Source organism: Conger conger, chromosome 4 (genome assembly GCF_963514075.1).
Source record: "Conger conger chromosome 4, fConCon1.1, whole genome shotgun sequence".
Taxonomy (NCBI): Eukaryota; Metazoa; Chordata; class Actinopteri; order Anguilliformes; family Congridae; genus Conger; species Conger conger.
The window spans coordinates 15,442,685-15,464,846 of NC_083763.1; the positions used below are offsets into that span (position 1 = coordinate 15,442,685).

Sequence of the window (22,162 nt, forward strand, 5' to 3'; positions counted from 1 at the left end):
TGTAAGTCACTATTGCATTTTCAGTGCATTAAAGGAATTTGAGGACAATCTAGAGTAGACAACATGATTTTAGATCTTGGTCATAATTAAATTAATTGAAAATAATAGAACGTTTATTTAAATGTATCACGATGTTTGATAATATAACTTAATACAGAAACAATAACACCACAAAAAATAAACATCCATGAAAGTGTTATCAACACAAGGCGTGACCAAAAAAGAGAAATACTCAAAGCTCACACTAGGCATTATAATTGGCTCTGGAAAGTGTCCGTCTGTTACTATTAGCAACACAGCTGACGCCGGAAACATGTTAGTTTGTTAGTTTGATATAGCGTTTCTATAATGTGGGAAAACGAAATCCCTACCTAGCTATTTTTAGGAGTTCAGACGCATATTTTCCAACACCCAGTAAGGGCCCCAAAGAGGTTTGTGTTAATTTTTTAGAAAATTACATCATAAGCTTGCAAACGTTAAGTTGCATGTTGTTAGCTAGGCTAGCTATAAGTTAACGTTGCTACCTAACGGTATCTAATTTCACTTCACGTGGCAAGTGTTGTTATAAAATATAAAATCTTGTTTTTTCATATTACAAATAAGATGTAAACTGTCGCGAGTGCATGTTTTCCACAACCTGAGGGTAACGTTATGCTTTCACAATTATTTAACATAGCTAACTTAGCTATTAGACGTATTAATTAGCCAGTCCAGTATTTTACCATGGACTTTCTAGAATAAGGTTAACTTACCTAGCTAGCTAACATACTATAGCCGATTTCCATATCTAGCTATAACCTTCTGGAGTTAATGTTATCGCTGAACAAGAAATGGCAGAATGTAGCACAGTGAAGTTAAGGGTTGTAACTTAATGTTAACGGTATAAGTTATGTTATTGGCTTGAAAAGTATCATTTTATTAAATTAATGATACATATTGCTATAGACTATGTAAAATAACGTCGTTTTAACGAGTGAAAACAAGCGAACACAGTGCACTGTTCGTAGACACCTTCCTTTTTTGAAAATCATTGACAGGCATCTGCATTAACGTGCAGATTTTGCACCCCCCACAAGATGTCGCTAAGTGCGTAATGATAGCTAAACGGGATCCCAAGTTATAGTTTCCCATAATATTTACATGCTAACGCTCTTTTATGTTTAATATTCTGAATGCACTGCACGATGTGAACTGACACAAATTAAAAATTGTGCTAGCTTACATTGTAGGAAAACAACTGCGTGAGAAATGGCTCCGAAAAAGTCTAAGGGCACTGGAAGTAGAGCAAGTAGTAAGGCCAGTGTGAAATCAAAAGGTAAGATTAAGACCATGTACTTAATTTATAATAATACATTCAGTTAAATTATTAGTCTATTTTATTACGTATAGTCAAGTGTATTGTGTCATTTCAAAATGCAATGTCTGTAAATGTACGCATTTAAGAAAATGTTTATGATTTTAGAAAAACGGAATGACCCCTCACCTGTTGGAAGTGTTGGTGAGTCCGGTAAGATAATTTATTTATTATTTTCATGTTATCAAACCATTTTATTGTTTCGGTGAAATTCAAAAATGTAAAAATGCTACAGATATGAAATATTAGCCATACCTGTACCATTTGTTTTACACAGACTGATTCTAATTGGATCATGAAACAAATGTGAGACGATTGGTTGCATATAGATAATGTCTGCCAGTTCTGCATTGAATGTTTTCTTATGCGTAGACCAATGCAGCCTCATGTCTCCAACATTCTGATGGGACAAAAGGATGGCTTTCATGATATGAACCTAATCACTATTTTAAACAAAAAATCTAAAAACATACAAGAGTACAAAACATCAAAATTACATGTCTTTGTAACAAATTATTATGTTTTTTGACATTTTATAATTACAGTGTGTCTGTGTATTTTTCTGGAAAATCAATGTTTTCAATAGAGATTGAAAGAGGCACCCACTCCCCTGTGTCACTGTAAATGGTCAGCAAAACATTGGTCATAATCAATAAAATATTTTGCTTAGATTTCCTTCAAAAGAGCCACAACTTAGATTATTGCTCCTTACTTCGATTCGGTTTGACACGTTGAACACACAAAGAGGGAAGACCAATTTGATATACACATCCTTGTTTTAGACACACTTTATAATTTCTTGCTTTTATTCACTTGTTATTTTAGTTTGGCTCGTTTAATGGAACTTTTTATTCTGTAATGGCTCACAGGTTAATATCAACTCCCCCAAAATAGATTATATTCTCTGATACTGTATTCCTGCGTATTCCCATGAAATCCAGCTGTCTGAATTCTACAACACTAAGTCCACATTTTTATGCAGGGTAAGCACTTGATCTACTTTGACCATAATATTTTCTCTCATGGTTTATAAAACGGATGGCACACCCTTTTTGGAAGTGGTTACTGAATATAACTTCAGTCCTTTCTGGATCTTTTCAGCAATCTAGTTGAAAAGCTTTGAAGAGGCTACCAGGGTAATGTGAACTGTAATTATACAATGCTGTGTTTACTATGGCGAGTGCTCTATTGAAACGTTTGGTTTACTGTAGGTCTCTGCGCTGCACATCTGTCTGCAATGGTCTTCTAAGGGCCTAGGCCTCACTGCGGTTGTGGGTTCCCTTTTTTGCACCTAATATAGTCATACATAGCATGTTTACAAACAAGCAAAAACCACACTTGTCATGCCCATCGATAAGCAGGTAGTGAAAATCTTTGTCAGCACTGTTCAGTATGCTGTTAGGCAAATAACTTTAGTTGTGTTATTGAATGTTGAGCAAATTAGGCTATATAAAGGGTTGCAGAACTGCAGAATATTTATGAAAAAGGGAATTGCTTAATTTGTTCCATGAAATGTAATTTGTTTATGTAATTGAGATTCCATACAAATTATGCAGACTCTCATAATCGTCATGATGAACCAAAAGATGGTAGAAAACTAGTAATAAAAGTACTCCACTATACATTATTTTCAACAATAATGCACTTTAAAAATGATTATACATAATCTCCAATTATACATTTATTTCCCCCCAAAATAAGAGTTATTAAAATATTCAGATTCCTGTTTTCAGTACTTTGTACTCCTTGACCACTGGCTGTTGTGAAGCAGTAATTTTGTGGTGGTTAACCATTTTGAGGTATACTGTACTGTCATTGTCAAGCTGAAAGATCCATTTGCAGCCAGGTTTGTGCTTCCAGGCACGGGAACCATGTTTTTGACCAAAATATGTTGATATCTGAATATCAACATATATCCTGAATTATTCTTTAATAATTGTTGCATTTAACACTTGTTCATAATTCCATTAAAATAAAAAGACCTCAGGAACAAGTAAATGGAAAAACAACCCCATAACATGAAAGCTCTAAGGCCATATTTCACCATATACATTACATTCTTCTGAACATAAACATCATTCTGACACCAAACACACAACTGTTGTGCATGGCTAAAAAGCTACAATTTCTGTTCCCATCAATGCTGTGCGGTAAACTCAAGATGCTTATTTTTATTTATTGTCCACAATAGAGGATGTTTGTCATGGAAGTGGCAGCAGATGCACCTGTTTTCCTTGAATATTTGCCTCAAAAACAATCTGCCTCTGACATGTACCTGTGTAGGTTTACTGCTGTTCCAGTAGGCTTAGGCATCTTACTTATTGACCAATAATAGTGTAGGGTGGTGTTTTAAGATTTTTAAAGTTTGTATAAAAAAAAAAAAAAAAAATTCCACTTCTCCTAGTTCGAATGCCTAATCATATTCTCATTGCTGCGACCTCCACTGTGGAATCCATATGCTTTATGCTCTTTTCCAAAACGTGATTACAGTGGCACATCTTTTCACACCGCAGTCCATAAGTTGGGCTTGTGCAGACATGAGTCAGGAAAGACGCTTCACATGCAGCTTAGCAAACCACAATAACGCCCCATTCACCAGTGGGGCACCAATGTGACGCTGTCGCACCCCGACAGCCAAAAATCGCTGTGCCGATGTTATCACATGCCATGCACTAGGATAGTGCATTGGATGAACCATCCAGCAGCCAGACAACATGGATTTTACACGTTATGATTTTTCACAACACAGTAACAGAGGAAGCCAAGTGAGGCCACAATGCAGTTTGCTAGCTTTAAGATCGGGGAGGAAGTACCTAATCAGAAAAAAATAGCTCAAAAATGCAGTTTCATTTAAAATTATTATCATCAAATTAAATCATTTTTTCTTATATAAAATAATTATTTCACATAAAATAGAAGTTATTAAATCATATAACTGTTTATTTTATTCGACATCCTATGCACAGGCTATCCGTCGATGCATTGCCCACGAGTTTTGCAAGCATGTTCTCGTCTTAACTGTGAAGTGGCATCCCCTTGCCTGGCCTAAATCTCCTGTAAACTCACTGCTCACATTTTTCCCTGCGTCTTCTTTTCCTGCGGGAGAGTACTGGGTGGGTCACCAGAGCAGACAGTGTTACCATGTGGCTGTAGAAGTGCAAAAGCCTCTTGATATTTAATGACAGACCCATGGCCCAGTGCTGGGAAGTTGTAATACTTGTGCTAACAGCTTGTCATATGCTCCTCGCTCATGGCTGTCATTAGGTGTGCCGAATGACATCTTCCCCATGGTGATCACGGCTGCGACACAGGAGCTTTTTGAATGCCGTGTCGACGAGGACGTCACAAAGGAAAACCCTTTCAAATTCCTGAAGAAGGACGATATCCTGCAGGACATGAAGAAGAGGGCTGCTGTGTCCGATTTCCACCCCGTCAAGCAGGTGGCGGTGGTGAGTCGCTTCCCCTCCCTGTTCCAGAGCCCTTCCATAATGTACTGGCCACCATAGAGTTCAGTGTTTCAGAGCCCTTCCATGATGTACTGCCCACCATAGAGTTCAATGTTCTAGAACCCTTCCATGATGTACTGCCCACCATAGAGTTCAGTGTTTCAGAACCCTTCCATAATGTACTGCCCACCATAGAGTTCAGTGTTTCAGAGCCCTTCCATAATGTACTGCCCACCATAGAGTTCAGTGTTTCAGAGCCCTCCCATAATATACTGCCCACCATAGAGTTCAGTGTTTCAGAGCCCTCCCATAATATACTGCCCACCATAGAGTTCAGTGTTTCAGAGCCCTCCCATAATATACTGCCCACCATAGAGTTCAGTGTTTCAGAGCCCTCCCATAATGTACTGCCCACCATAGAGTTCAGTGTTTCAGAGCCCTTCCATAATGTACTGCCCACCATAGAGTTCAGTGTTTCAGAGCCCTTCCATAATGTACTGCCCACCATAGAGTTCAGTGTTTCAGAGCCCTTCCATGATGTACTGCCCACCATAGAGTTCAGTGTTTCAGAGCCCTTCCATGATGTACTGCCCACCATAGAGTTCAGTGTTTCAGAGCCCTTCCATAATGTACTGCCCACCATAGAGTTCAGTGTTTCAGAGCCCTTCCATGATGTACTGCCCACCATAGAGTTCAGTGTTTCAGAGCCCTTCCATGATTTACTGCCCACCATAGAATTCAGTGTTTCAGAGCCCTTCCATAATGTACAGCCCACCATAGAGTTCAATGTTTCAGAGCCCTTCCATTATGTACTGTGGGGCCATAGAGTTCAGTGTTTCAGAGCCCTTCCATAATGTACTGTGGGGCCATAGAGTTCAGTGTTTCAGCCCGAGGAAAGACAGGCCTACAGCCATACTGATCCCTCGTCGAGGGCTTCAGCTCAGTTTATATCCCTCCTCACATTGTCTGACAGGCAAAGACTTGTTTAAACATCAGGTGAATTATCCTGTGATAACACTTTTGGTAGTTGACGCTGTGATTCTCTAAACCTAGTGAGTATAAACTAAGTTATAACTTAGTACTGCTCGTGTCTTATGTGCAATGCCACAACTACTGCAAGCTGAGAGTGGATGATCCCTTTCTGTTGGTTTGAATCTAACATTGAATTTCTTTTATAATGACTGCAGAACTATCCAGCAGATGAGCTCTTACTGGTCTTTGACAGAGATTTCACCTATGGACAGAGCTTCTATCTGGTTTTAACAGAAGAAGCCAAGGAAAGAGTCCTTAATGTAAGGCAATCTGTTCTCTTTAAACCATGTTTGTTTATTGAAAGGATTTGCTGTAGTAATTATTTATACTAAACTAAAAAAGTAATTTTTCCTCTATTTTTAATGTTTCCCTGTGAGGATACTGTAAATATTCACATGTGTTGTTGTAAGTATTGTGGTATTTAATATTCCCAGCATTCACTTAACTAACTAAATGCAGATGATATTTCTTGTAATACAGTTGGAATGTTGGAAAGAATATTAAGGAAAAACAAAGCAGTGGCCCATTACTCACAGTTACATCACAGGGCCTGTTAATCCATTGGCATGGCCAATGTTGTGTACTTATAATACTTGTGAGATAATTTTGAAGAAAGTATTTTTTCAATGTACTGTACTCTAAATGATAAACCGTAACCCTTTACTCCTGTGATCATTCTAAGATGTGAATGCTATTGCTGCAGAAATAATATTGCTGCAGAAAGTATATGTTTTAAAATGGGCTTTTGCTCCAGTCTCCCTATCTCTCCCATTTGCACATGATTTCGTTTTCCTCCGTGTTTTGGTGTGAAATTTTTCAGATTGCCCTTTGGCAACATCCCAGCCTGCGACAACCATGTTTAAAAATAGCTTGACTTTTCAAGTTAAGCATTTGATAGCAATTTGATATTTGATAGCATCTTGCTGTGGAAAGGCGTGTGAATGTTTGAGTGCCATACGTAGCCTCCAGAGTCGGTGGATGAGCAGGCCCTGGAGGATGAGCTGGAGTCCTTCATATGCAAGACACCGGAGCCAAAGTCCTGGGAATCCCTGGGCAGCCACCTGGAGATCGAGGAGGAGTCTGTAGTGGACACCAGACCAAGGGTAAAAACATTTGCTCACCATATCCACCTAAAATATCCTCCTGGGGAAGTGATCTGAATGCCAATACTGTTTCCCTCTGGAGCCTCTTAATACTGGACATTACATTACATTACATGAATGGCATTTATCCAGAGCGAGGTACAGTTGATTAGACTACGCAAGAGACAATCCTCCCCTGGAGCAATGCAGTGTTAAGGGCCTTGCTCAAGGGGCCAATGGCTGTGCAGATTATTGTGGCTACACTGGCATTCGAACCACCGACCTTGCGGGTCCCAGTCATGTACCTTAACCACTACGTTATAATTGTTTCCTTTTATAAACAATTGTGGGTGTAAATCAAACATTTTACACTATTTTGTACATTTTATTTTACAGAAATAGTTTTCCACAGGCTTTTGCCCTCTGATGCTAGTGATATTTTAAAGACCATTTCAGGCTTTTGCCTTCAAATGTCAAAATCTTTCCTTCTGAAACTTTGTTGTTCAAATATCCCTGATCTAATATTTAGATTACCCGCTATTTCCGTTACTGTGGTTTCCATGTGGTTTCAATTACTTTTCAAGTGTTCTGTGCCCTACTATGTCCTCTCCAGTTGAAGTACATGATCTCACGAGTGCGAAGGAAGTTCGGAGCTCCTATCGTGTTCTCAGATCGCAATGCCTCGGACACACCAGGCGGGCACATGGAATGCATGCCCTACCAAGACAAAAACTTCAGCATTCAGATGCTGGAGAGAAGCACTGGGATACAGGCTGTCCCTGACCTAAAGAGCTCCAGCACTCAGACTGCATGGTGCGTACTGTGTGTATAGTTATTCAAGACCTCCCATTCATTTCCTCGAGGGAAATTCTCAGCTGAATATGGCATGTCTATATAGATCAAAAATCACAAAAAAAAAGTATTGTGTGATAAAGCTGTTTACCATGTAATTCAGTGTGCGGATTTGTAATTTTATTTGAAATTATAATAACTATCTTTTAGGAGATATCCAAGGAATATGTATACCCAATACGAACCCAGAGAGTTCACAGAAGAAGAAAAGGAGAATTGCATGAACTCCGAAAACCTAAAGAACTTTGTCGATTTGGTAGCATCAAGGTAATAGTTATTTCTAGTATGACTTCTTGGCATGTTGGTTAACTTGCATGTTTCAGGAACTATGAATTTTTCTTACTAACTGAACTGAAACCTCCATTAACTATATTAGTCAGTCTGTGAAAGTAAGCATTACAAAACACAACCCTTTCCTTAAACGTCTTTATGATGAGCAACAACATCACTATGTAGTGGTGTCATGTTTGATAGCGAGAACAGGTTGAAATAAAATATAAACCTGTTGTTACACGCAATCAGTTGTTGTACGCTGGTGAACCTGATGGCTGTGTGTGGTTTGTCTGGGGCCGTGTTTCCTCCGGACAGATTTGATATCGCACTCCAGCAGAATGAAATCATGGATGTGTTCTTCGATGACTGGCGGGCGCTCTTTCAAGAGGATGTCATCTTCGGGGGGAAAACGGACACGCACTTAAAGGAATATCAGTCCTTTACGGATTTGAAGTACAGCAAGGAGAAGACCATCAGCTATGTGAACTGGCACCCCACCATCAGCGGTGAGACTGCAGCCCATAACAGGCCCTACTGGGTCCTTCTGCTTACCATTCACTGGAAGTTGAAAATGAAAATGAAGTGAGGTTCACAAGTTGGAACCATTTGGTTAAAGAAATTCACTTGGGACAAGAAGGCTGATGGGTTGAATCCTAGTTTAGGCAGGAGCTGTAGGATCCTTGGGTAATGTTGGTTAATGTATCCAAACTCAATGCAAACAACTATGTGATGAGGATGTAATATATTTACTATATTTTTCACATTTATTATTATACATGCAATCAAGTTAGCCAGCTAATTTATATTGTTTATAGTTATTTTAATTAGGCTTTGAATGTGAGCACTGCTGAGTCTGTGGTGTGAGTCTAGCTATTGCAACACTTGACTTCTCAATGGTAATGTGGGTAGCCTCAGATTTGAGAAATTGGACTGAAGTTGACAGGGTGAAGTCTTCGATCTTACGGGCTGGTCTTTGTGATGTGGTTATGACAGGGGTGATCGCAGTAGCACTAGCAGAGAGGCTGTCCTTTGAAGAGAGGATCAATGACTCAACTAAGCTGCTTCTAAACCCTTCTCTCATTCTCTTCTGGAACTTCTCTGATCCCCTTAACCCCCAGGTATGTTGAAATCTCCTCTTTCATTTTCCTCCACTCTTTAAATCCACACTGACAGGTTACAACTAATTTCTTCAGTCTCAACTTTGTCTGTTTGAGAGTCTTTAAAAATAAGGATAAAGTCTGAAGAGCTGATGTAGAACAGCCATTACTTAAAAGTACATCAGTGGTTTTATAGCATGTAATAAGTTAATATGAACTCCTGATTTGATAACACAAAGGGATTATTGACAGTATGCTCGTTACAGGGATACAGGAAATTAGAGAAAAGAATATCAAAATTAAATGAACTGGGCATGAAGTTCAAAAAATGAGTTGGGAAGGTTTGTGCAGGTAATAGTAACCGCTGCTTTGTCATGCTGCTATCTGATGGCTTTGTCTCCTGCAGTTGATGCTGGAGTGCCCAGACGATGTCTTCTCCTTTGAGTTCTGCCCTTCCGATCCCAATATAATCGTCGGCGGCTGCATGAATGGACAGGTGTTGACTCTCCTTTTCAGTGCTCCCTGACTTTCATCACATGGATGCTTTTCTGATGAAGCAGTGTTATATAACCTCCCCAAGAATGCAAGTCACTGTAGTTTCAGGCCCGCCTCATTTCTGGATGAAAATATTTTCCTTTGAAAGTTTGTTTTGTTTTTGCATGTTAAGTTAATGTCAGAATGCCGAACGGTGTATCGCTTCTGAAGTAAAAGGGAGGGAAAGGTTTTGATGACTAATAGCGATGGAGCCTTTGAAATGGAGTCCGCCATCTTAAATAACCATTGTGTTCGGGACCCAGGTTGTGCTATGGGACATATCGGCCCACGCGGATCGACTGCAAGGTACACGCGCTGGAGGGGGAAGCATGTCTGCAAACACGAACACTTTAGTGAGTAGAGCTTCCAAGCACTGCGGTCATTTTAAAACAAAATGAATTGACAGTTATTGTTGTTGTTTTTTTTTGTTTTTTTTCGCCTCACAACATATATGTTACAAGGGATAAATATGATAGACAATAGTACATACAATTTGGTGAAGCTGTCAGACAAGTAACTTATCAGAGATATTATATCCTGGACCCATCTGATGTGATACTATGGCCAAGTGGACCAAAGTGATCCTGCTGGTGTTCAGCGCTGTCCTCATTTAATCAGTGGCGATATTGCTCCACGTAGGCACTCCACTTGATGTTGTGAGAGGAAAGAAGCATTAGTTGGACTATAGTTGAGAACCTACTTGTTCCCCATTGAAATATTTATACAGTTTGATTCTGTGAATTCCTGAAATCAGAAATTATTGAAATTTATAACGTAAATATAAATTGAAATATTACTTTAAATTATTAGTTTGTGTGGATTAGTGCCACACAAATTCATTGAAATCTTTAAGAAGAATGAAAAATGTATGCAGTATCATTGAAGCAATTTGATTTTGAATGCATAACTACTGTTTCCTGTAATCTCCTTGTGTTTGACTTCACAGCCAGGCTTTGAAGATAAGCATGCAGATGAAATTCCTGTTATGCGCTACTGTGCTGTCTCGGGCATAGAGAGCAGCCACAAAGCACCAATTACTGATGTGCAATGGCTGCCACACTACTTTGAGGTATTAAAAGCCTGGGCCAGAGGCTAAAAATGTATGAAGAAGTCAGTACATATGTTTCTGGTTCTGTATTTACCTTTGTGTAAACATGTTTATATAATGATGTTTCAGTTTACAGGTTTTCATAAATTTTTCATGATAATTAGACATTATTATTAGATGCTGGCACTGTTTTCAGTGTAAATGAAATATTCTTTAGGGTCCACTTAAATGTACGGTATGATAGGTCACAGATGTAATGCAAGCATTTGTAACAGCATATACTACCAGGTAATTAAAATATGGCATCTCTCCTGCCAAAAAGCCAAGTTTGGCCGGCTCACGTGGAGCAGCAATAATTGGCTCGCTGCTCCAGAGGGAGGGACTTGGCAGGGTTAGTAGATCGCCGCACGAAACAAGCACCTCGGGTGCCTCGGAATCACGGTTACAGCTTGGGAGGCGAGACGGCTTGAAGAAGGCGTGTCGCTCTCCCGTTGGCCGCCGAGGGACGGGGTGTGGGCGGTGTATCTAATACTGGCTCTAATTGAATCAGACAGGGTCCAATTGGCTACCAAATTGGGAGAAAAAGGGAAAAAATCGGATAAAAATTATTAAAAAAAATATATATATATGGCATCTCAAATGCTTCACATCCACTCTACACACAAATATTTACACAAATAAGCTAAAAGGGTAGCCCTATCACCTTAATGATTTCGCTCTCATTTTTAAATGGATATACTGCTTAATTTATGAGCTAACTAGGCTAAAACCTTGGACAGGACTCAGGAGCTCGATTAACAGATAACTAAAATGGCTCACAGAAAGCTTTGCTTTTGGAGTCAAAGGTGACATTCATAACAGGCTTTTAAAATATTGTGACGTGCAGCGCCAGATCTGGGGGCTGTATATGTGAGCCTCCTGCAGGAGAGGCCAGACAGGGTTGTGGAGGTGGCACTGGAGAAAGGCCTCCTTTAAGTCAGCTGCCAATCATTTGGTTAACAACAGCACACAGTAATCAAAGGGGCCGTGGGGAGTGAGCATAACCTCACAAACACAATATGGAATAGCTTCCCCTATTCTGAAAGAATAGAACATATGGTCTACATGCATTCCCAGTAAAAAGGTAATTATCCCCAGTTAGCCAACTGTGTTTACTGTTCACTGAAGTTACACCAAAAGTCTGTTCGCTAGACCCAATGACAGCAGGTGCGAGTGCAGGGCAGTGGCTCTATAGTGTCTGGAGATGGTGAGATTGAAAGGAAACTAAGGGGACAATGAAACTAATGATGCGTCAACTTTCTCACTTCATCACTGAGTTAGATAGTTACCTGACAGCTAGTTAAACGGCTAGTTACGGCTATGTTAGGTTAACCAGGTTTAATGTTTTCTTTTATTTTTTTAGTTGCTTTATAACTGGCTAGCTTCTGAACTTCTGAGATATAGGTAGTCGTATAAAAATAAACAAAGCTATGTAATTATTTAGCTAGGAAAAAAATGAAAATTACATTATTTTATTATATGAAAATAAAATTACACTACTAATCCTTACCTAGCTAGCCAACTGTTAATGTAGTGCTATTTAGCTAATTTAAGTGACAAAACTAAATGTAATTGTTTAATTTTATTATTTTGTATTTTCCCTTTGAAATCAGAAGCAAGAATTTTAGAATTACAGTGCAGAATTTCAAGATGCCCATCAGTTGTTGCATTTCCATGTGAATCAAATGTTAAAACTGACAAGGAAACGTAAAAGGCTGTCGGTTTATGGTCAAATATTAAAATAGGCAATAATTGTAAATCCTCCAACATAAGACATATCCACCTTCAAAGTAGTGTTGGAGCACTTTGTGGTGATTGAGGGATGCATCAGTTCAAAACACACTTTATGTTCTAAATGTTCTTTTATAAGGTGTGCATGTGTCTTTTGTTGCTTTTCTTTGATGTTATCTACTGAATTGGAATGAAATTACTCCCCTCTGTTTAGGTCTCAAGAACAGGGATACCTTTGGAAAACAAAAATCTGATGTGTGTACAGATTCTTACCTGTGCCCCTGACTGGTATGTGCTCACTTTTCAAATGTTTTTCAGTCTGAAGTGAACGTTCAATTCACATAAGTTTTTATATTGTTGTCTACGGTGTTGTAAACCGCACATGTCTTTTGTTCTGGGTGTGTGTGTGTGTGTGTGTGTGTGTGCGTGTGCGTGCGCGCGCGCGTGTGTGTCGGTCAGCTGTGTGATGTTCTGGGATATCCGAGCTCCAAGGGCTGCCACTCAGTCCGTCACTGACAAGAAGCACAAAGGAGAAGCGATGCCACTGGAGAATCCGCACGGCGTTCCCAACACATTCAAACACCTGGACCTGTCCTGGAAACCTCTAATCCGGGTACAGCAGCCAATATCTCAACCAGGCTCAAAACAACTGCACTAAGGCCTCCCCAGTGACTCGGTCTATGAAGGTGCTGCTCATGAGCACATAAAAGGCTCTAGGCTGGCTGACCGAGAGTCTGCCGTGGCAGGCCACAATTGACCTTGTCCTTCCAGAGGTGGGGCGGGCGTAGACCAGGCGGGGATTCTTAGGTTACCGCCACATTAGATCCTCCCCACAGTGCGCCACTTTCCCACAGGCTAGAAATTGTCCTCAGGCTCTCCTCTGATTACTACTAGTTCTTTCTTATATTACTGTGTGGGAAATGGTCACTAGCTCCCACGCAGAGGCATTGCGGGGGTGCTTCCTCTTCAGCTGCAATGTTCCTGGTGCATGGCCTCTGGCAGCACAGTGCTCAACATTCAAAAGAAACAGTGGGCAGAGTAATTGTGGTTAGAAGTCTGTTTAAAATACTTTTTTCAGAACTATGTTCCAGAGTAGAACCTCTAAATGGCTCTGAATATTATGTTGCACGGAACACATATTATGCTGCACAGAATACAAAGTTGCTCTCATAGAGCTTTTGACAGTGCTCGAATAAACGGTTTATTTGGTTTCTTATTCTCTCACAATCTGGTAATAAAGATCAATAATCTTCAACAGGTGAATCTTCCGAAAATAAACTCCACCGGGGAATACAGCCCTCTGAAATTCAGTCTGAGAGACTCCAGTGAGAACCTGCAGGCCAGCAGTGTTGGTGAGCATTCTTCAGGCCCTCCTTCAGCGAAAGAGTCGCCCAGGGCGATGTAGAGGGCGGAGGGCAGGGATGGCCATCCAGCGAGAGTGTGATCCCCTCAGATAGCCCTGATCCCAGGCTGCTGTGATGGCCAGGGAGGTTGGCAGCAACTGAGAGAGCGCTCAATCTGCCCTCTGTCTGGGACTCTACTGTGGATCAGTGAGCTCCGTGATCAGCAGGGCATGGTCCGCGCGCCTCTCCGGTTTCATACGTTTTTATTAGACGGGGTAGCCTTGGTTTGGGTATTGGTATTGTCAATTGTCAGCTGTCTAATTTGGACCCTAATTTGGGCCAAATGATGTTCACATATATCGCTTTGGCATGAAGTGTGCTTTTCAGCTTTATTTTATCATTAATATGTCTTTGATGAAATCGTGTTATTGATACGCTAACCTAAGCACATATAAGTGGCCAGTCTGAAGGGCATTTTCTGCCATCTAATTTATGTGCTTACCTGGTCTCCTGTGTTTCTCCTGATAGCTGACTTCTCATGTAGAGATCACAGTATGTGCATTGACGGCAAATTGCAGTGCTTACTCCGATTTACTCTAATTTGAAGGTCTTAATTTAGATAGTCCCATATACAGCAAATCATACTCAAAACAACAAAAAATGTGTCACTGTCCAAATACTTGCAGACTGCACTGTATGCCATCCTTGATATTGAAGTAAATTAAAGCTTGTAACATTACTAAGTAACATCAAAACACTTGTAGGCAACCACTGTTCCACAGACAAATTCAGCCTGAATTTATTTCAGTACATGATTAGAAATAAACTTAAATGAGTGTATTCAACTTGAGGACATTGCAGAGAAAAATATTTCATGTTTGTGGATATGTTGGCTTTACGTTGACTTTGCTTTTTGCAGATAGATCTCATCAGAATGTGGGGAACTCTGAGGGAAAGGTTGAGTATGAACGCCTGAGAGTTCCTTCAGCCAAACAACTCAAAGTACTGGAGGATGTCAGCACCAAGTTATATATTGGAATGGAGGTGAGTATGATTCTGAACATCTATTCTAAACTGAGCATCAAAAAAGCTTTTGTCTTTGCATAAGTATGTTTTGGTTAACATATCCAAACAACTCATCTCACAAGTAATCTCTGGCTCACGAGAGTGTGTAGTGCCTATTACAGATATCATGCTTACTACAGTGGTTCATGGATGGTTACTGGGTGGATCGTCCTACTAATACACTACTAGGGGGCGACATGGCTCAGGCGGTAAGAGCAGTCGTCTGGCAGTCGGAGGGTTGCCGGTTCGATCCCCCGCCCGGGCTGTGTCGAAGTGTCCCTGAGCAAGACACCTAACCCCTAAATGCTCCTGACGAGCTGGTCGGCGCCTTGCATGGCAGCCTATCACCGTCGGTGTGTGAGTGTGTGTATGAATGGGTGAATGAGAAGCATCAATTGTACAGCGCTTTGGATAAAGGCGCTATATAAATTCCAACCATTTACCATTACCATTTACTACTAATAATTCAGTGTGTGAGGTGCACCACAGTCCCTTACTGAATCCGCAGGACTTCATATGACTGCACATGGCATTGCCCACAGAGGGATGATGGGCAGTGCCACTTCTCTGGAGCAGACAGCTGCAGTCTGCAGGAATGCCTCAGATGGCTAACAGAGCGCACTTCAGAGGAGCAACAATGCTTCTCTGTGCTCTCATGAACTGACAGGATGTTGAATTGATGATGTCTATGAGTACTGCTGCTAATATGGCATTGCATATTCCTGTATTGGAGAAATAAAGAATTAAAATGGGTGAATTCATCAATAATTGGTTACATCAATCTCAACTGGGGTCTAATTGAAATATACAGTATGTAATATTTAATCAAAGCTGTTTTAATCTTGAACTAGAAACATACAGTACCTGCTCTACATTCATTGAGAGGATTTTGATGACCAGTATGTCTTAATCTGAAATTCTAGCCCAATTAACTCAATATTTTTCAACATTCATTAAAGTGCAGTGTCTGAGTGATGTACAGTGTTACAGCCATTTTCCTCAAGACATTTTTTCAATGTGTTTTTTAATCTGTCTTAACATCAGGATGGAGAGCTGATATATACAGATTGGAAAATGGAAAAGGACAATGACTCAGGAAGACTGTTCAGTAAGTAAATTGCATTGAATGTACACATTAAACCATAGAATACTTGTCATATAGACATATTTTGGTATGGAAATATGGAAATCCCATAATATATTTTAAGAAATGTTGTCTTTGATGCATTGCTTGGCTACCACTATGAAATGATATCACTACTGATGTAGAACATTTCATAAACAAAAAAAGAAGCTTGTCTGCTTTACTCATTATTGTATTTTTGTTGACACCTTTGGTATATTGTTCAGTGTTTCCTTATTTTACAAATATATAACCAGAAGATGACCAAAATAATCATTCTTGAAATGGGTTAAAATTGAATCGAGCCTTTGGTGGAATGGTGCTTACTGCAGAATTGTTTTTCAAAACCTGCCACCCACTGCTGATATGTACTGCCCCAGATTGTGAAAATCTTCAGTGATACAAGACATTTTCTTTTCTTTTTTTTAACCATTTGTCTATCATAATCACTCGTAAGTTGCAAAAGCCAATTTCACATAAATCGATGTTGAAGTAAAAATTTAAATTCTTGGCCGTTTTAGGATGTCATATTAATTTTGTGGAACAATATCTTGCCTTTCATTATCTGCATGTCTTAATGCCAAATACAGAGAAAATTTAGTTCATGGCTACATGTTAATGTATTTGCTTTCATGGTCTGTATGTCTTAATGTCAAGAGTAAATGTTCAGAGTAAAAATATAGTTTTAAAAGGGTTAATACATAAGAGGACAAGTTATAGCCCCAGAGTTTTGTTAGCGCAGTGTCAGTAGTCTTTTAGCATCATGTAATTTTCTATGGAATGGTGGATATGGGCACACGGAAAGTGGATCACCAGTTAATGCATTTCCAAAGAGTACGAGCTATAACATGTATTCAGTAACTAATGTATTCTGCTGGGGGGGCATTTCAGACACTGACACTGGATAATCAGTTTGTTGTCTGTTTTGTATTTACACTGTCCAAAGAAGATTTTCAAGGGTACTACAGTTTTTTTTCCCCTGCTTTGTTCAACATATTTTCTGTTTGAGGTTGCCCACAACTGAGTTGTGGGTGATATTGTGCAGTCTGCAATTAGGCCTAACAGTATCAATCATAACTTTTTTTGGTTTCATTTCAAATTCACACTTAGGCTGTGTTCGAAACCTTATACACCTCATCCTACATTTCAATGAAAATCAACCTGAAATTTAGTTTAGAAATCTAGTTTGCGGTCTTGAACACAGGTAGATTTTTGGTATTGGTATTCAACAATTAAATTTATGCCCTCATCATGAAGACACATGTACTCTATGAATACAAGAACGTTCTCAAAGAAATATAGTGTACTCATTTCCAGCGTCATTATCTGGATACAGGAGATCTGGCGCATAGGCATTGGCTATTAAACCGTCCATTGCTAACACCCGTGCACCCACTTCAAACACGGGCATTTTCCTGGAAACACATATGCAGCGTTGGCAGCTTTGCACTGGGATGGATCAAGATCAACACCCCAAATGTTCTCTGCACAGCGCTGTTCCATATTTCACAGCTCTTTCCTCTCTCAGGTGCCAAGCCTTCTCGCTGCTTCGTTGTACACGACGGCCCAGTGAACACTGTTCGGAGGTCACCTTTTTTCAAAGACATTCTCCTGACTGTGGGAGGCTGGAGTTTAGCCATCTGGAAGGAGGGTGTCATGGTAAATTAACCTACAATAGACTTCTGCGGGACCTGTCAAACTCTGATCAGATGTGTTTTAAGTTGGAGGAATCCTAAGCTTTTTCAGACAGTGGGTGAGCAAGGTTTAAATGGAGCCAAGAAGGAAGGCACTGGAAAGTTTTATCCGTACAAGCCAGTTTGACGTATGCGGACTTGGTGTCATTCGAGCTGGATAATTAATCGGTTCTAAGCATTATGTTAACAAAAGTTTAGATTAGCATGCCTGCTGTTCCCTTATGTTTTTTTATGTTCCCAGTATTGTCCCATCTGTTTTGATGTGTATGTTAAACAGAGCACGTACACACTGTCTACATGTTCAGTATATAAAAAGAAAAACGAAAGCAAATATTTAGTTTCAAGTTTTAGGGCGTCTCTTCTCGTAAAGCGTCCTCTTGTGCAAATACAGTGCACATGGCATGATGGACTATAAACCTAATGTGTATCGAATATTAACGTTTATAATATAACGATTGTTCATTGAGCATGTGACGTCTCATGGCAACAAAGGTAATCAGCGATCTTCCTCCTTGTTTATACAGTACTGCTCCAATTTAACTAACCGGGTTTAGCACAGTGGTTGAAAGTGTCTTTATGCTTTATGGATTTAGGAGCCATTATAGGTCCATAAATACTGTTGTAAATACAGGGCTGACGCAGCAATCATTGTGTTTGATTTTTTTCTAAATGGAATTTGGGTCTTTTTTCAGAATAATTCTGAAATCTCTGTTAGCACAAGTAGAAGGAAACTGAACACTTTGAGATTTGACTCACAAATAGTTGGATGCCTTGGAATAAGATTCATTGCCAACACAATAAAACAGATTTTTAACATTTCCATTTAAAATTCATTTAAATATCTGCCCTTATTTTATCATTGATTGGGTGTGTCTCGGGCTGTTTTATACAGTGCCTTTTGTTCTCATACTGTAAAGATATTTTAGGCCTGTTTTGTTCATCCCAGCCTTGCTGATTTTGCTTCAGCAAGGACCCATCATGCTGGTGTCCTGTGCAGCGAAGAGAGGCACTGTGGGGTGCTGGTCTCTATCCAGAGCTGGAGTGTTCTTCATTGGGAAAGAGGACGGGAACATCGAGGTGTGGGACCTGATGGAGAAGACCCATGAGCCGGTGCAGACCCAGAACGTCAGCACTACCCGCATCACCTGCATCGAGGCCTGGATCGTATCCTGTGAGTCGCTTCATTCGGGGTCATAATGGTTGATCATGTTTAATAAATGAGTTTTTACTGAAACATGAACAGGAACATCATTTGATATAAAATGAGTACATCCTATGTAAAAACACTGCATGAAATCTCTCTTTTTTATGTTTTCAGCTAAACAACACCTTTTGGCAGTTTCTGATCATTTTGGCACGGTCCATATTCTAGAGATTCCATGGGCACTCCGCAGTGCTGTAAGCAAAGAGGTCAGTTATTTCTGTCTGTCTGTGAAGGCTCAATCATGCTTAACCTCTAAGGAACAGCTTTATACATGAGTTAAAAGCTAGACCATCTATAGTTTCATCATGTTACTTGTCAGCATGCTTAGATAACTCCAAGATATCTACTTCCTCTGTGATTATTGTTTATTATTCTGGGTCTCCTAGCTTCAGCGTGCTAAAATACTGTATATTATAACCTTGCATGGCCTTGCTGACCTTGTGGATTGATCTGCTGTAATCATGTTCATCATGGACTTGGCTTGGCATTGTTCTAGGATCTGTTACCTGATTCTGGCTGTATCACTAACATTGGTCTGCAGAAGCTGAGTGTGGGCAGATACTTTGAGGTGGAGGTGGAGAGGCTGATCTACTTTGAGAAGCAGGCTGAGATGAGAGCAAAAGAGAAGATGGAGATGGATGCTGAGGAGCTAAGGAAGAAAATGGTAAACGATGAGAAGGAAAACCATGGTGCTCAGACACTTAGCCCTAGGTCTTTGTGGTCTCACTATATCTTTATTATGCTATAAATACATTGCTTTTATTATTGGTGAGAATGAGTTAAGTACCTTCTTTAGACATCCCAAAGGTATATACATGCAAGTGAAATATTGTGAATTCAATTCTTGTTTTCAAGTTACCTCAACAAACCCAACTGATGTCTGTTCATAGAGATTGCTTGTTCTTGACATTCTCTAGTATGACTGGTTGGTTAAATTTCTAAATTGAAAATCAAAAAGTCATCAGTCATCATCAAGTTTTAATCATTGGTTGAACAATATAACCATAAGATAACTAGGTTGCTTGGAAGACAGCACAGTTTTGAAAAATGACAGCCATTCCTAAAGTAAGCATCAGTGTGATCTAAGGCATATTTTATTAGAGTTAATTCGGATTGCTTTCATCTCTCAGGAGTCGGTCGTGCCAGAGACGCTGGTGGAGCAGATTGCGGAGAAAGCCCAGAAGGAGTATCAAGATTACCTGGCCCTGGAGAAGGTTATTCTAAAGGACATGGGTCTCCTCTCCGAGGAAGACAAGTCCGCTGAAATCTAATATCTGTAAATGCCTGAAATCTCTTCCCTGGCCCTCCCCACACTTTCCAGTTGCAGTTTGATATTTTTACTTACAAATACATTATTTCAGTGTAATCTGTGTTCTACACAAAATCCAACAGTGCGACAACTGAATTATAGACAAAAAGATCTGAGCTGCTATTCGTGTAAAAGGCTAAATGTCTGTACTGCTTTATGAAATATGCATTCCATTATCAATTAACTGCAAACATGACATTTTCTAAAAGGCATGTGAAACCTCAAAATTGTACTTTTGGTAAGACAATATATGATATGAACTGGGATATAGACTTTAGAACTGGAAAGTGATTTTCACTTTCATATCACTGAAGGGAAGGTCACTTTGAAATCGATGCATGGCTCTTTCCTTTTTCCTCTTTCCTTCAGATACTTTCCAGAGTAATATGATCACAGTTTGAATTTATAACGGTCTGACCTTGGTCTAAGTGTGTGCATGACAAGAGCAAAACAAAATATAGATTACTGCATCCAGGCTTATTATTTATTAATGTCATTGATCCAGACTGCAGTAGCTCTTAGCTATAAGCTAGTACAATGTTAATTCACTAAGACAGAAGTACAAGGCCAAATGTAAAAAAAATGTGATAGGTAAAAACTAATGAAAGCAGATTGTAATATTGGTGAGTATTAAATATTTCTGGGATACGAATTTCAGTAAATTAATTCAAACAAGCTATTGTCAAAGGGTTGAAAAGGGGGAATTTGATAATTTTAACGATAGTTCAAATAATTAAAAATCCTCTGAGATTGGTCCATCAATCTGTCATACTGATTTACAAATAAAAATGTATTTGTGTGTTCTTTTTTACACTTCAGGATTCAAATGTGTCGCATGCTAAAATGTCCACTTCCAGGTTAGGAATTTTTTCCTTTTTGTGTTCATGTATTTTACTTGGATGTGATAATGACCACCATCCAGTCAAGGAGGCCTGTTTCAGGTCAAGAGCTGGTTTTAAAAAAAGAAAGAAAGAGACGCAGCGTTGACTCGTGACAGCCGGTAGCTGATGTTAAAGAGCAGCGGGCTTGTGCATTATGCAGAGCGCAGCTGCCTGTTGCCAGGCTGTGCTCTATGGGTCAGATGCCATGTGAAGGAGCGCAGGCTGCCGAGCGGAAATGAAATGCGGCAGAGCCGGGCAGATTAAACCCTGTACGGGTGACTTCACTCTCTCCATGACTCACGCGCTTGTCAGAGGGGTCAGAGACTGCGCCCAGGCAGACGTCCATATGGCCCGGCCGCTACCACAGAGACAAAGGACACACATGGGACTCAGCGGGGACCTCTCCCAGCTTGTTCACTTTCACTGAGCATTCCAGAGCTCAGAGGCAGACCGGCCGCATCCTTGGGCCTTTTCCTGGTTTCTGCCAGTTTAAGTTTCTGCTGGTTTAAGTTTCTGCCAGTTTAAGTGGGAATTCTCGAGTGGATTCCAACATAAAGCTAGGAGCACCAAGCATGTGACCAAAATATGCGCAATGATGCAATTCTGGCCCTAATGTGGTTTATCATTCACCAAAGAAGGATCCATTTAGTTACATTCTCTTGAAGGCAACCAATAAGCCTCAGTGATTTCCTCCAAAATATAAAGGGATCTTTCATTTTTTTTGGGATGGGGGAGGTGTAAAGCTGCATTCCTATTTTATTACCCTCTTTAAAGGATTCCCCCATCCTGGGAAACAATGCGAGCAGGTGCTGGGCAGGACGGGTGTAAATCAGCCTGTCGAATTAAGCTATTCCATGGGCATTGTGCTGTCTTTTTTGCTCTCTGGGGGAGTGTGTGTGTGTCTGTGCTGGGGGTGGGGGTGTGTGTGTGTCTGTGTGTGCTGGGGGTGTCTGTGTGCTGGGTGTGTGTGTGTGTGTCTGTGTGTGCTGGCTGGGGTGTGTGTGTAAATCTTCCTGCTAGAGAGCACTTTCATTTCACACATGTTCATGGTAGTC

General features: G+C 40.1%; 1 protein-coding gene across 1 annotated transcript; it reads left to right on the forward strand.

Moving 5' to 3' along the window:
• Positions 1 to 293: 293 nt before the first annotated feature.
• dnai3 (dynein axonemal intermediate chain 3) lies at positions 294 to 21,032 on the forward strand. The gene is made up of 23 exons (XM_061240184.1): positions 294 to 431; positions 1,218 to 1,315; positions 1,463 to 1,507; positions 4,619 to 4,803; positions 5,988 to 6,092; positions 6,795 to 6,935; positions 7,528 to 7,727; positions 7,917 to 8,033; positions 8,355 to 8,545; positions 9,033 to 9,157; positions 9,543 to 9,632; positions 9,934 to 10,023; positions 10,617 to 10,739; positions 12,703 to 12,776; positions 12,948 to 13,101; positions 13,747 to 13,840; positions 14,751 to 14,875; positions 15,941 to 16,004; positions 17,548 to 17,678; positions 18,680 to 18,884; positions 19,032 to 19,123; positions 19,459 to 19,581; positions 20,048 to 21,032. Exons 2-23 carry the CDS (start codon positions 1,249 to 1,251, stop codon positions 20,186 to 20,188), a joined length of 2,682 nt encoding a protein of 893 aa, XP_061096168.1. The 5' UTR covers positions 294 to 431; positions 1,218 to 1,248; the 3' UTR covers positions 20,189 to 21,032.
• The last annotated feature ends 1,130 nt before the right edge of the window (positions 21,033 to 22,162 follow it).

Coding starts and splice junctions, on each gene's coding strand:
- dnai3 (XM_061240184.1), top strand. CDS start 1,249: ATGGCTCCGAAAAAGTCTAAGGGCACTGGAAGTAGAGCAAGTAGTAAG. Junction 6,093..6,794: donor CCAAGGAAAGAGTCCTTAAT/GTAAGGCAATCT, acceptor TGCCATACGTAG/CCTCCAGAGTCGGTGGATGA. Junction 14,876..15,940: donor AGTTATATATTGGAATGGAG/GTGAGTATGATT, acceptor TCTTAACATCAG/GATGGAGAGCTGATATATAC.